We start from the raw sequence: 15,885 nt of genomic DNA, 5'->3' as shown, positions 1-15,885 counted from the left end.
AAAGATGTAGGCACTATTATCACAATTTTTACATCTGAGGACAGGGAAGTTGTTGAAAGGTTGATGATCTCTTCAAAGGTCTCAGTAATAAATAAACTGAAGTTTGAATTCAGTTGTATCTTATTTTGAAGACTATATTCTTATTAGTTTATCAATCTAAAGATTACATATACAGCCTGACCAGGCAGTGGCGAAGTGGATAGAGTGTCAGACTGGGATGCGGAGGACCCAGGTTTGAGACCCCGAGGTAGCCAGCTTGAGCACAGCCTCATCTGGTTTGAGCAAGGCTCACCAGCTTGGACCCAAGGTCGCTGGCTTAAGCAAGGGGTTATTCAGTCTGCTGAAGGCCCACAGTCAAGGCACATATGAAAAAGCAATCAATGAACAACTAAGGTGTCGCAATGAAAAACTGATGATTGATGCTTCTCGTCTCTCTCTGTTCCTGTCTGTCTGTCCCTATCTATCCCTCTCTCTGACTCTCTCTCTGTCTGTTAAAAAAAAAAGAAATTAATAAAGTTCTTTAAAAAAAGATTACATATACAATAGATGTACTATATCACATTAATAATAGAATACTTTTGCTCTGGGCAGCAGCACAGTGGATAAAGCGTAGTCATGGAGCATAGAGGTGCCTGGCTTCATCCTAGGGTTGCAGGCTCGATCCTGAGGGTGCTGGGTCAACCCTCTAGGTCGCTATTTCTAGCCCTGGTCAGAGTACATATGAGAAGCAATCAATGGCACATCTAAGTGGAATGAGTTGATGCTTCTCTCTCTCTCTTTCTTTCTGCCTTCCTTTCTCTCTCTCTCTCTTTCTCAAAAAAAAAAAAACCAAACAAAACAAAAAACAATACTTATCACTGTTTTCCTACTTGTCAGCTACATCATGGCCATAAAGTTTAATGCATATGTATAAAACTTATCAATATTTAACAGGTTCAAAGACGAAGTGCTAAAAAGTTTTGATCCCAAGTAACTGATTTGGAAATTCTAATCAACAAGAAATCTCTGGAGCCTGTGCTAAAGTGGTTCTCTGCTTTGGAAACAAACCAGTCATGGGACTTTAAATGAAACTTTCTAGAAATTTTTACACGAAATTCTAGAAACAGTCTGCAAGATACATGCCCTGTTCTGAACTACATCTTTACATTTTGAAGATGACTCTGTTCTCCAGCAGCGCTCCAGTCAGGCACAACTAGAGGCAGCATCACACCCTGCAGCCCACCTACCCCTGGGCGCCGAGCTTGCTCCTGTCATTTCCTCGCCCGTTTTTTGCTCACTTTATGAGCTAAATGATGAGCACCATAATGGTTTTAGAAATAATTTAAGTATGCATGATACTTAGCATTTAGAGAAAGCAAAAAACTTGCATAATTCCAAGATTCCAAGGATGATTGCCTGCAAGGATGCTGGGCTCACGTAAGCATGCCTCAGACCTCAGCATCCTCCGTCAGTCAGGAGAGCGGCACAGTCATTTCTAAGAATTCCCTTTGAGTTGGAGGAAAAGCAAGAACCGCTTTAAAGTGGTCAGAATCCCGTGTGTGTGTGTGTGTGTGTGTGTGTGTGTGTGTGTGTGTGTGTTTCAGGGGAGGGTAGGTAACGAGATTGCACTTTTCAGGTGTAGGATAGTGTTGTTCATCTACATCCCCTAACCCACATTGCAATATGCACAAACCCCTTTGAGACAATTTATCTTTTCCCCTCTTTCTGTGTGACAGGTCCTGACTTCCAACCTTAGCATAAGACACTGAGTGCCAAAGGCAAAATTCCTCTCCCTGTCAGAATTCCCTAGTACTGAAAGACACCATGGTATGTTTTTGCATAGAAATTGTTTAGGTTCATTTGAGACTGCTCTTTTGCTTAAGCATTCATAAAAGAAAAGATAAGGAACACCTTTATTTCAAGGCTAGTAATTATTAGTATTATTAGACTAGTAGTCTCCAAGGGGAGTGATTCTGTTATTATCTCATCCTTTGTTATGTGTAGTTTATAAAGTTCATTATTTATCAGCAGACCAATGAATCTATGAATGAATGTACAAACAAATAAATAACTACAAATAAATAAACATACACAGGGCCAAGCGCCTTAAAACAAAACAAACAAAATGTGTTGGGGCCTTAAGAAGGCCTGAAGAGCACTTGTGCAGAGACAAGCATGCTGGCACTAAAGCTCATTGACAGAAACCTCATTCTAGCGGGGCATTTGGCAGGGCCCCCGGTAGCCAGAGAAGGAAACAGGAGGTATTGTTACCTGTAAAGTCATAGAGCTGCGGCAAAGTATCCAAAATGATGCCAACTAAAGGCAGGTAAAGGGCAGCGATTTTGACCTTCACCTCTGGTGTGACACAACGTGGGTCCAGGTCGTGAGAACTTAGCAGGCTGTGGATGGCACTGACAGCTTTCCTTTGCACTCTGCTGATCCTGTTGGGGCAACACAAAACGCTAGAGGTTAAAGAGGTCATGATGAAGAGAGACTGACCAAAATGCTCTCAAGCCATAAGGAGTAACCAGAATTCTCTTAAACAATGGAGCGACAATGTGAAAATCAAACAAAACTTGGGTAGAAGTGTGCACAGCTCAGAGGCAGATTGCCCGTGTTCTAGTCCTGGGTCTGCTGTAAGCATGTCTTACAGTTCTTCGTGTTGCAGCATCACGTACTTCATTCCTTTTTATCACTGAATAATATTTATGGATATACCACATTTTATTTATCCATTCATCCATTGATGGACGTTTGGACTGTTTCTACTTTTTTACTATTGTGAATTATAAATGCTGCTATAAATACTCGTGTATAAGTTTTTGTGTGTATATAAGTTTAATTTCTCTTGGGTATATACCTCAGAGAAGAATTACTGGATCATACAGTACCTCTATGTTTAACCTTTAGAGCAGGGGTCTCAAACTCAACTCAGCATGTGGGCCACAGAGCAAGATCACAGCCGTTCGGCAAATACAAGTAGGCCCCTAGGCTTACTTAATTTTATCCAAAATATTTTGAACTTCGTGGATTAGTCTGCGGGCCGCACAAAATTGTTTGGTGGGCCGCATGTGGCCCGCGGGCTGCGAGTTTGAGACCCCTGCTTTAGAGGTACATCAAACTGTTTTCAACAGTGGCTACACCATTTTACAATCCTAGGAGGAGTACATGAAGTTTCCATATTCCATTTACCAACACTTGTTGTTATCAGTCTTTTTATTACAGCCATGCTACTAGATATGAAGGTACTATGAACTGAATATTTGTGTGTCCCCAATTCACATGCTGAAACCTAACCCCCAAAGTGACTGTGTGGGCCTTTAGGAGAGGATTAGGTAATGAGGGCCGAGCTCCCTTGCCAATTCTGCCTTGTAAGGACACAGAGAAGACGGCCGTCTATACACGAGGAGGTGGGTCCTCACCAGACACTGAGTCTGCTGGCACCCTGATGCCAGGTAATTTCCACATGCTTGAAAACACCATAGTTTTCATGATGTGTGGCTACCTGTGGACATCCCCAAATAAAGGAGGTTTCAGGGAGACCCTTTAGAAACTGGAGCTGTGCCTCCTCTCAGGGGTCAGCTACTGAGATATGTCCCCCTGGCTCTTGCACCACAGACGGGCAGGTGTTGGTGAGTAATAATCCTGGCAGCAAAAGGAAGTCTGGATCAAGAGGAGATATTATTAAAGGATGGGATCTTTCTGAGATCTCAGCCCACTTGGTGAAGTTTTTGATATTATTTATAAGGACTTTACAGGAGAGTAATTGACAACTCAGAAACCAGAGATTATTGTGTTGCCAACAGAGAGTGATACTTTTAATTAGTTACTCTCTTGGGGGTAGAAAAAGTATGGTGTGTGTTGCTAGTAAAATAACAGCAGTAAATTTATAAGGAATCAAGGGTTGTTTCCTGAGACATCCGACTAAAAGGAAAAGGAAAACAGAAACTATTGCTAATGTGAATAATAAGGGTACTTTTAGAAATCATGTAAATCAGTGCTATTCAAGGACAACTGAGAAAGTGTATATGGCCTGACCTGTGGTGGTGCAGTGGATAAAGTGTTGACCTGGAACTCTGAGGTCACCGGTTCGAAACCCTGGGCTTGCCTGGTCAAGACACACACAGAAAGCTACTACTACTGAGTTGATGCTTCCTGCCTGCTTCTCCCCCCTCTAAAAAAAAGTATATGTGTGAGAGAGAGTGCATATGTGAAGGCAGTTTTCTTCATGCTTAAACCTCCTTCTTAACACTTTATCAGAATGTGTTTCTGTAGAAATTTATGTTAGTTATATCTAGAAAGTTCTGAGAAAATTAAGAAGTGTTTCGTTAGGGTTGAGAGAAGATGAGATTGATGCTTTAGAAAATGAAGCTTGCTAAGGATATACTCAGGACTTGAATTTCTGGAAGGAGGCAGAACTTAGAGCTAAGAAAGTGAGATTTCCCACCCTGTCTACTAGGAGAGAGAAAGACATTCACTTAGGGCTAAACATGTAAGATATATTTCATATTACATATTACAGTCACACAAAGGTGAGTGTGCTGCTATAATTGTTTCATGCAGAAAGGTCCTGTTTTTGTCATTAAATTATAAGCACTTTGAGAGAATTTGAGAACTTCCAGTTAAACAAAAATCTATCATATATAGAAACACTGCAATTAATCAGCATACTTTGTTCCAGAAACTTCTTTAACAGAGGAAGACAGACTGACAGGTCATAGGAATAGGTTCCGCAGGCGGGGAGATGGTGTAGTGTGGGGCAGTGAGCGCTGGCGTGGAGCTCAGAAGACTCTGTCTCTAGGCCTGGTCCTGCTATGCAACTTTGGGCAGGTTCCTTCACTTCTTCGGGTCTAATCTAAACACCAAAAGGGTTGAACCTAAATTATTTTCCAATCTTTATTATCTTGGGATCTGTGGGGGCAGGAAATTTTGTCTGTTTTGTGCACGGATATGTTTCTGATATTTAACACTTAATTGTGTCTGCCCCGTGGAGGCATTTAGGAATTGTTGTACAGATAGCTAATATTTTGGGATTGTCTCTTTCTCTCAAGTCAGGCAGGCAGTGTTTTTCTGACCATATGGGCTCATGGAGTACAGGGAGAGAAGTAGAGGAGAGGGAGGTCTACTACCCTCCCTGTCCGTTGACTTCAAGGCTGGATATGGCCACATGCCCCTAGTGATCCAGTTGATAAGAAGTTAAAGGCCTGATGGGTGGTGGCGCAGTGAGTGAATAGCACATCAACCACGAATGCTGGGGTTCTGGATTTGAAACACCAATGTCGCCGGCCTGAGTACAGGCTTGCCAGCCTCAGCACAGGGTTGCTGGCTTGAAAGTGGGATCAAAGACATGATCCCACGGTTGCTGACTTGAAGCTCAAGATCACTGGTTTGAGCTCAAAGTCTCTGGCTTGAGCAAGGGGTCACTAGTTTGGCTGGAGCCCCCAGCCAAGGCACATATGAGAAAGCAATCAATGAACAACTTAGGTGCCGCAACTATGACTTGATGCTTCTCATCTCTTTCCCTTCCTGTCTCTGTCTTTTGCTAAAAAAAAACAACATACACACACACAACAAAAATTGGAAGTTAAAAGATTTATAAGGCCTGGACCTGTGTCCTCTCTTAGCTTGGGAGGGTCTCTTTGCAAGAAAACTTACAAATCTGGACATAGGGTCACTGCTTTTTCATTAGCAGCCACTAAGCCAGGTGCCATCTTGGCTGCTACCTCTGTGTGCATGCAGATCCTCAGGGGCACGTGTTAAAAATGGCTTCTTTGTTTCTGAGGAGTTCACTAATCAAGCATCCCTGGGGCACCTGCTATACAGTTGAATTAGTTTAATCCTTATCAATGAAAAGTGGCTGAGGCCTGACCTGTGGTGGCTCAGTGGCTAGAGTGTCAACCTGGAAATGCTGAGATTGCTGGTTCGAAACCCTGGGCTTGCCTGGTCAAGGCACTTATGGGAGTTGATGCTTCCTGCTCCCCCCCCCCCCCCCACCATGAATAGAAAACAAGAAAAGAAACGTGGCTGAATATGCCATTTTATGGTTTCTCTCCCTCCGCCATGCCTTTTCACATTCCTGTGAGCATCACGTTCTCAAAGCACTGATGCTCCTACTCTTCAGAACTGCTTAGTGGTCAAGTTTATCGCCAAGCAGAAGAGGTTGAATTTAAACTTTAGTAGGTAGCACTTTTTTTTTTTTTTGCTTTGTATTCCATTTGAAGTGTCAGAAACATACCCATCCCCTTCGGCATCCAGGGCAGCTGCCAGTTCAGTGAAGAGAAGCCCAGTGAGGAAGTGCTGTTGGCGGTACTCGGGAGTCAGGTCGAACATACTGGCGATCTTCTGGTCCTGGAAACTGGAGCAGGAGCTGGAGTTCTACAGAAATACAAGGAGCAGTTCTATGAGCAACGGGAACTGGACTTAAGATCACAAAGAACTGGTATTTGAGCATGTGGTACGGCAGGGGTCGGGAACCTATGGCTTGCGAGCCAGATGTGGCTCTTTTGATGGCTGCATCTGGCTCACAGAAAAATCTTTAATAAAGAAAAATAATAATGTTAAAAATATAAAACATTCTCAAGTATTACAATCCATTCATTTCTTACTGCTCATGTTCATGGTTGTGGGTAGCTGGAGCCAATCACAGCTGTCCTCTGGGACACCACCAAATTGTTATTGGATAATACGTAACATACACAGGTTGTTGTATGGCTCTCACGGAATTACATTTTAAAATATGTGGTGTTCATGGCTCTCTCAGCCAAAAAGGTTCCCGATCCATGTGGTATGGCCAAGCTTTGTAAGTACTACCCAGTGAGGCAAGCACTCACTACTATCCCTTTGGGACACATGAGGAAACTGAGACGAAGAGTGGTCACCTAGCTTCCCCATTCCCACAGATGGAGGAATGCCCATTGGGGAAGATGAAAATAAAGCACTCAGGGTCTGTCACACAACGAGTGACCCTCCCTTCCCCACCCACAATTAAAAGTTGAAGATAAAAATCCTAGGATAGCCTGAGCAGGCGGTGGCTCAGTGGAAAGAGTGTTGACTGGACACTGAGGACCCAGGTTTGAAACCCTGAGGTTGCCAGCTAGAACATGGGACTATAGATGTGACCCCATGGTTGCTGGCTTGAAGCCTAGGCTCGCTGATTTGAGCCCACGGTCACTGGCTCAGCTGGAGATCCCGGTCACGGTATATTTGAGAAGCAATAAATGAACATCTAAGGTGCTGCAACTACGAGATGACTCTTCTCATGTCTCCCTTCTTGGTTCTCTCTCTGTCTCTTTCACTAGAAAGTAAAAAATATATAAATAAAAGTACAGCCTGACCAGGTGGTGGCGCAGTGGATAGAGCATCAGACTGGGATGCAGAAGGACCCAGGTTTGAGACCCTGAGGTCGCCAGCTTGAGCGTGGGCTCATCTGGCTTGAGCAAAAAGCTCATCAGCTTGGACCCAAGGTCGCTGGCTCCAGCAAGGGGTTACTCGGTCTGCTGAAGGCCCGCGGTCAAGGCACATATGAGAAAGCAATCAATGAACAACTAAGAAGTCACAACGCGCAACAAAAACTAATGATTGACGCTTCTCATCTTTCTCCATTACTGTCTGTTTGTCTCTGCCTAACTCTGCCTCTGTAAAAAAACAAACAAAGAAACAAACAAAACAAACAAAAATAAATAAATAAAAGTACAAAGAAAAAGAAATCCTAGGATACAGTTGGATAGAGTAATGGAAACTGGATCCAATGCTGTAGCTGTGAGCAGGCAATCCCTCTCTACCTAGCTGCCCCCTTTGTAACAAACAGGCCCCTGCACACGAGCTGCACTTCTAAACACGGTTTACTCACATTGTCTGAATTTTGCTGGCCTGAAAACTAGAAGCGGTGTCAAGGCAGAGAAGTGTCAGTTTGACCAATCCTAGGCAATTCCTGTGCTCTTATCCCCGGGAACACACCTTATATTTCAATAAGAGAATCTAAAAATGTCTCTGGAAATTCTTGATGTTTCGGTGAGGCTGGGCCTGGCCCCTGGGTTTGCTACCCCCTGGGACAGTCAGAAGGGACATGTAGGGGAGGAGCTAGGGCAAAGGGAGCACATTTGGATTTGCTACTTGCAAGACTTCTCTTGCCCAGTTCACTCTCGGATGGTCATGTAGCTAATACCTGGCTCATGTCTTTGGGCATAAATGGCCAAGATGATTATTATTTAAATCAGTAAGATAAACCTTTACCTTTGTGCTAGTATCAAGTAATATGCAACAGAAGTCGAACATTGAGAAATCTTACCATCTTCTCTGAGCTATAGGGAATATACAGGATATATTTCCTATAAATGGAATGTGACTATAAAATAGAATAACCTTAAATTTTTTTTCTAGAGGACACTACTCCCTTGGGAAATATGCGGAGGAAAAACAAAGTTTCTATAGTCAAATCATTTTGGGAATCACTGTTTATCATATATCTCCATCCATTTCCTCCTCCACCCCCGTGGTGTGTACGTGAACAAGTTAGAGATTTTTGGATGGCCTTCTGCAAAACAATCTATTAACATCTGGTTTCCAAATCTGATTTGACTTTGGAATGCTGTATTTGCATAAAACCTCTCAACATTCTTAGAATCTGGGGCCTGCTGAACTGAACTTAAGAAATACTGTTCTGCAAAAATGATTGGCCAACATCCTATCTCTGAATATTAATACACGTGTTATTCTTTTTGACTGATCATGAACAAGACTTGACAGAAATATGCTTCTATAAAACAGGCTGTTTGCTTAGTTTATGAAGCTAAATTATCTGGAATACGATTTAAGGGTGGACTCATCTTGTGCTAAATCCCACTGTATAACCATATCAGCAAAAAGTCCTAACAAAGTTTAAAGATAAAATATCCATGTTAAAAACCACTATTATATCATTTTGGAATCAATATAAAGAAACCTGAAATTTTATAAATTTTACGGTGCTGGGACTTAACAAAAGTGAAGTGAGCAAAAGAGACTGTCAAGCTGGAGTAGAAAGATGATTAATGTGAGACAAAGGAAGGGAAGACACATGACTTTTCTAGAAATTTCTAAGTTTTCATAGCGTATATGAATTCCTTGCTCTATGGGGCCTGAGCAGGAACCCTAGAGCCGGGACAGAGACCAGCCACTTAGTGTGCAAATGACCAGTTAGATGGTGTGACTTTGCGTAGCCTACTTGTATGTATCTGCATCAATTGATTTGTTTCAATAGCTTGATTTTTCTTTTCGTTAAGAACACCCGGCCTCCACGGAATAAATGACTACACTAAGCTCATTAAGTGAAATAGCTTGTACAGTTCTTCCAGTTAGCCGGTTACCTGGGAAGAGATGGAGGGACAGGGCGATGCTGGAGCGGTGTCAGCGTTCATGAAGAAGAGGTTCAGGTTGAGGTAATGTTCATGGCTGCAGAGGATTCTCAGGAACTCCAGCCGCATGGAGATGAGGGTCGGCAGGTTGTTCAGTTTGGTTGACAGCTGAGAAGAAAAATGAGCAAAAGAAAGAAACATTTATTATGAGGTGAATGGACTTGAGGCTGACAGACACAAGACTATCCTCTCAGCCCAGATTAAGGCAATCAATTTAATAAAAATGGATGGAATAGTACAACGGACGGCAAACTCTGCATTTTACACGGAGGTCCAGTACGTTTTCATTCATTAACTGTTCGCCTTCATGATATTAGCCTAAAAACTGTCCAAAATGAGGATATTTGCCCTGAATCCCAGCCTGGTCAAATTTATACTACCATGGCAAGCCTCTGTTGGAAATAATATGGAAGTATGTCTTCAATGTAACACAATATAGTTAATTTTACAAAAACCCTACTGTGTCCAAGAAACTAAACGAAAGGAGCTGACCCCACAGGGGGCCACACAAAACTAATGGAATATGGAACTGGATGACTTTAATGCCACAGGTGTTCTTTTGTAGTTTCTAATTAAAGACCTCAATGGGAAGGCCTCAAACCAGCTCCCTGGATGAGAGCATCAGATTACTCAGAAAAGTATGCACTCTCTGCAGAAAAACCAAGGAGTTCCCTTTAAGGAGGGAGAGGAGAAAGCCAAGGACAAAGAAGCAGAAAGCTGAAAGATTTCAGGAAAAATCTCCTCTTAAACAAATGATGAAATTAGCAATGAAAAGCTGACAAAGGTAACAGTCTGAGAGAGCTCTCCTGCTTCCCCCCAGGAAGTTGACAACTGCAGGACCTCGACTCTATGAGCTGTGACTCAGAGGTAGCTTCTCTTAAGACAAAGTATGGAAAGAAGGGTTTTAATGGACCTTGCACCTCTCAATATATCATTATAAACATCCTCCCACCTTGGAAAACCAACATTTCATCCTTGTAAATGGACAAGCCTCCTATTCATGTACTTTAAGAGCAGTTTTATAAACGAAATAATTTAAATGAGCACATATTTTCAGCCATTTTAGTAAAAACTATTGTGTTGTGGCCTTTTGCCTATAGGATCAATCTATAGTTAGACTTTTATTTGAAACAAATGAATGCCATTATGTACTATATAAAAAATAAAACATCTGACTTTTGTGTAAGAACAGTGACCAGACCCCGCGCTCTTGGCATTGCTGGCTGATTTTGGACCAAACAGGCCACCAGCAAATTGAACTGGTTAGGACTTGGTCTTATGCTCATCACACATTCACAAAGAGTTGTTGGATCAAGCCAGCTGTTGGAACATGAAGGCATAACATTTGCACTTGAAAAGGCCATACTGTAGGTATCTTTCATTAGGTTCCTTGAGATTTCATTAAAGACAGAAATTTCAAACATAATTTTAGTGATGTGTGGAACAGAGTAAGGTGCAGCTCCCGAAACATCCTCCTTGAATGTCAGGGCCAACAGTGGCAACCTCAGTGACCCTACCCAAGGGATGGGTGCTAATGTAGTGGCACACTGAAAGTGACACAGAACTGAAAAACTAAATTTTTCTATTGTCAGTAACTATTAATAAAGGTCCCCAAACTGCGGCCCCCTGAGGCCATTTATCTGGCCCGCCGCACTTCCAGAAGGGGCACCTCTTTCATTGGTGGTCAGTGAGAGGAGCATAGTTCCCATTGAAATACTGGTCAGTTTGTTGATTTAAATTTACTTGTTCTTTATTTTCAATATTGTATTTGTTCCCGTTTTGTTTTTTTACTTTAAAATAAGATATGTGCAGTGTGCATAGGGATTTGTTCATAGTTTTTTTATAGTCCGGCCCTCCAATGGTCTGAGGGACAATGAACTGGCCCCCTGTGTAAAAAGTTTGGGGACCCCTGGACTAAGTTTATACTCATGCTCACAAAGTCTATAAATGATAGAGAATATAACAGAAAGTTTGAATCAGATTATGAGAAATGACAAAATCAGAGGACTTTGGAAGAACAGAACTTGCCTCAGGTATAATGTTCATACTGTATTTAGATAGCTGGGATCAATGAATTAAATCACCATTAACTGAGGTCAGTGTGCTACTCATTGTGCTAAGTTATACCCATGGATGTCACTGGCAAACATAGAACACAGAATCAGAATGTTAAACCCGAATAAATCTAATCCATCCTTATCTTTTTGCAGACCAAGAAGCTACTGCCCCAAATGTTGACACCCCCAAATCACAGATGTGTTCACAGCATCACTGGAATTAGAACACAGGCCTCCAGATTCCCAGTCTAAGGCTCTCTGGCAGTAAAGACTGGAAAAAGGGAGAGAAAAGAGAGTAAGTCAGAAGTAAGTACACTCTAACTGAAAGGAAAAGAAAAGATTAAAATGAGAAAAAGAAAAGAAAGAATAAAGAAAGAATGAAAACGTGCATTTGCAGGGCTGGTAGGTATTACTTTTGATTGTTTTATTTCCTTTTTGGCAATAAAAACTGTTCACATGTGAGCAGTGACAAAGTTTCTCTCTGTGACCAAACTCTAGTCAAGCTCCTCTGAGGTCTTTTTCAAATAGGTCCGCCCTTGAGCATGTCCTCAAGAGCACACTTTTAGCAAAACTTCTGTTAAGTCAGTTGAGTCAAAGTCCCCCACCTTTGATATCTGAGCACCCTTAATACGGGACCAAATAGATCCTCACCATCCTCCAGGTGGAGTCTGATCACCCCAGTCAGCCTTCAGCAAGAATCCTGTTAGGTAGGTTTATAAATGCGCACTTTTCCTTGTTGTATTCAGCATTGAGCCGTCTCTCTCCCTTACTGCAAACCCCATCACAGCAGGCCCTATACCTACCGTGAGAGTCCTGAACACAGTATGCCTCACTGTAACAGGTATCATGAATAATATTTTTTCTTTAACAGCAGCTAAACCTGTATAGTGTTGTTCTAGTATCTCCTTTCCTTATATAATTTGTTGAAAAACAGATAAACTTTTATTTTGCCATTCATTCAGTGACTTGTAATCCTAAACACCAAAGAGAGATGGCACATCACCACTCTGTCTGGTGGGGTGTGGAATCACACAAGGTCAGGAGGTCACACAGTGCTGGTGCTCTGGGACTGCTGATGTTTTCTTAGGGTTCTCTTTTTATAAATCAGCTTCCTTCCTTGGAGTTCTACAAGAAAAGTCATGGTCTTTTTTTTGAGGGGGAGGGTATATTTTTTTATTTTACACTTGAGGAAATGAGACTCATAGAAGTTGAATGACTTATTTAAAGTCACTAAGGGATTACCCACAGATAGCCAGGCCTGGTAGAACAGGGTGATTGATCCATCGTACTCTGGAGTTAGGTAGACATGGCTCTTTTCTCTCTGGGCAAGCCACATAACTCCTCTAAATCTCAGCTTTATCAGCTGCTATCAAATGTTGATAATTACACTTGCAAGGATTAAGTGATACAATTCCTATAAAGTGCCTAACACAGTGCCTGGTATATAGAAAGAATTCAACGGTGGTGACCATGACAGTGAAAGTGGTGGGTGGCAGTTATCATGGGAGTGGGAGGTGATGGCAATGGTGGCAGATAGTGGTGATAGTGCCAGTGACAGTGGTAGTAATGGCTAAAATAGGATTATGAAAAGAAAGGAGTAGTAACAATAATAACTGCTATTTATATTACTATTATTGGGACAATCTGAAGGGGACAGTGAACAAGAAGAATTCCATCTAAAAATTTGGAGAGATCGCACTGGTAAGATTCTTGGACTATAAAATATTTGCTCTGTGTTTAGTGAAATTCAGGCTCTCTTTTATTTTATCAGGATCCTTAAAGTCAGAATTTCATAACCAAAATTTAATTAATTACCCTACTATGTGAAAGGAGACTCATACTTTGAATTCTATACCTGGTCAAAGATTGAATGCTATAGTCATGTAATTTCTGTTAACTGGTAAATTGAAAAAAGCAGATCATATCACTAACAAATTTCAATCACCATAGATTAATTTGTTAACCCACTATACTGGGTTGGTAAATGCTCTAGAAATCCATGCAAACCAGTGTGTCTAGGGATGTCCATGGCACAAAACTCAGAATGTAAAAGAGCCAAGCTGTGTAATATGGAAATGAGTAAGACAGCACACCATGGCCATGAGCATCACACCAGATGAGAGGGAACCAGGGACCACACGGTGGTGTCGGAGGGGATGCTCACCTGGTTGCAGTAATGTTTGATGAGGTTGAACACAAAGCCACGGTCCATGAGTGAGAGAAGGTCATATAAGAAGAAAGCCAGGCTGATGTTGATCTTTTCTGCCTGTTCATTTTCCTTAAAAAACAAACATGCAAACACCCAAATCATTGTGTGCTAAAAACACTGGTCATAAACTCCCGGGTCCCTGGTGGGAGAGTTGGGAGAGGCAGGTCCTATTTGCATAGTCACTGTTCCTCTGGGAGACACAGGGCAAAGCAGGTAACCCTGCAAAACTGGAGCAGATATAATTTAGAACTTAACTGATGCCATGAGTGTTAGGTTGAATCAAGCAGTTCTTTATCTACTGTTAATATTAAGGTATATTTCCTTTTAGTCTTTTTTTCCTACATGCATATTTCTATGTATAAAATTGAGCGCATTCTCTATATGCTATGTTAGGTCCTGAAATTTTTCATTCAGCATTATATAACAAACATTTCCCTATATTTTAGTTTTTCATATTTCTTCAAATGGCTCTACCATAATTTATTTAATTCTGGCAAAACTAATTTGAAATGATTCGCCATCTTCAATGAGACAGATTTTTGTAAGGATGTTGCAGAAAATCAAATCAGGATAAAATTATCCATTTTTACCTAAGGATTTTTTTCTCCAACTAGGCAGCTTCCTTAGCCTAAGAGAGGTCATCGTCATACATGGTAGAGTGAATGAACACTTACATAAATGAAGGCCAGGGTTTTGTTTTTATTACTTCACACTGCTCATATTTATGAAGGACTTTACAGCACTTTAGAGCAATCGGGGCTTCCCTTTTTCATGGTCATGTTTTCTAATCTCAGAATGATAAATCAATTTTGTCTAACACTATTGAAAATATTTTCCTCTTGTTATGGTGTACAGTTTGCCACTTCAGGCCTAGCTGACCACCACTGGCATGAATGGAAACCTGGCAAAGAAGTCTCCACAGTATCGCTGATCAGCAAATCCTCACTCTCTCAGCGTCCTCTACAGGGGCCACTCCTGGGTAGTAAGTGCAACTGTCTGAATATTCTGGCATGGGATCGTCAATCCTGGTTTTGCTACTAGCTGCGCGACTTTGGGAAAATGTACCAACCTCACTGAGCCTCACTCGTCACGCCTCCCAAAATGGAGATACCATTGCTGCTCTCACAAAGTTTGCCATGGAAACTTACCAAGTGGTTATTTTTCCTGAACCCTTGCAACTATGCAAGTTCTCTATATGATAAAGGTATTAATAATAATTACTGCTATCTCAAGTTTTATAGATGCCTTTTAAAATTTCGTTTTCTATCATTTTATATATGTAACTTCCTATTTTAAAACAATTCAAAACTTACAGAAAAGGTGCGGGAATAGTACAAAGAACTCCTGTATACCCTTTAACCAGACTCATATTTTACCTTTTGCTACATTAGCTTTATGGTTCTCTCCATCTACACAATTCTTTTCTGAACCATTAAAGAGTATATTGCAAATATCATGCCCATTTATCCCATAATACTGCAGGGTGTAATTCCTAAGAACAAGAATAATTTCTCTCATCTCTATATTAATACAATAATTTAAACCAGCGCAATTCCATGTTGCAATTTCTTTATAGCAATCTCCCTGCCCCACCTCAGGGCCCTTCCAGTATAAAATATAGCATTTAGTTGTCAGATACAGTTAGTAACATTTAAACTACTGTTTTAAGATGATGCTTATTTTTCTCTAATTATGAAAATAACATATGTTCAAGGTAAAAAAAAAAAAAAAAGAACTTAGAATAAAATGACAGTTACCTTCTGAGGTTTTACTAAAAGGGCTGCGATCTCCGAGGTGACCACATTAACAATAGTAGTTATGTCATCTTTGAAGCGGTCAGAAAAACGAGTCCTCCGAAAATTGTCCTGTTTGTCCATGTTGTGTACATACTGGGCCATGCTTTTCACCTACAGAGGGGGTGGGGGAAATGTCAACATGGAAGCTGGTGACCCGCTTGTGCACTGTGGAAAAGGGGGAAAGACTGGAAGCCAAGCTCGTTAACAATAGACTTTCTAACACTTTATCTGTGCTGGTAGTTGCCCAAGCTGGCTCTGGACTCAAAAATGCTCCTGACACACCAATGGTTACCATGGTGGCAGGAGGTGGGGAGGGTGTCCTCTTCTTGACCCCAAGTAGGGGGCTTCCTCCTTGCTGCTGACAAAGCCAGGAAGCCTAATTCTTTAGCTGCCCTGTCATAAGACCCCCTTCTCTCAACTGCCTCCGCCTGTCCGGGAAGACCGGCCTATGC

General features: G+C 41.6%; 1 protein-coding gene across 3 annotated transcripts in view; it reads right to left on the bottom strand.

Moving 5' to 3' along the window:
• The window catches only part of DOCK8 (dedicator of cytokinesis 8), a 251,996-nt gene that overhangs the window by 52,299 nt on the left and 183,812 nt on the right, over positions 1–15,885 (bottom strand). For all 3 annotated transcript variants that reach the window (XM_066257142.1, XM_066257143.1, XM_066257144.1), the window contains 5 exons: positions 15,395–15,544; positions 13,593–13,706; positions 9,324–9,479; positions 6,215–6,354; positions 2,251–2,420 (listed from right to left, as the gene is read on the bottom strand). In XM_066257142.1, coding sequence (XP_066113239.1) covers positions 2,251–2,420; positions 6,215–6,354; positions 9,324–9,479; positions 13,593–13,706; positions 15,395–15,544 — 730 coding nt within the window. The remainder of the gene's footprint in view (positions 1–2,250; positions 2,421–6,214; positions 6,355–9,323; positions 9,480–13,592; positions 13,707–15,394; positions 15,545–15,885) is intronic.

Source organism: Saccopteryx bilineata, chromosome 2 (genome assembly GCF_036850765.1).
Source record: "Saccopteryx bilineata isolate mSacBil1 chromosome 2, mSacBil1_pri_phased_curated, whole genome shotgun sequence".
Taxonomy (NCBI): Eukaryota; Metazoa; Chordata; class Mammalia; order Chiroptera; family Emballonuridae; genus Saccopteryx; species Saccopteryx bilineata.
The sequence above is the reverse complement of the archived record's forward strand: the minus strand, read 5'-3'. Positions and strand labels throughout refer to the sequence as shown.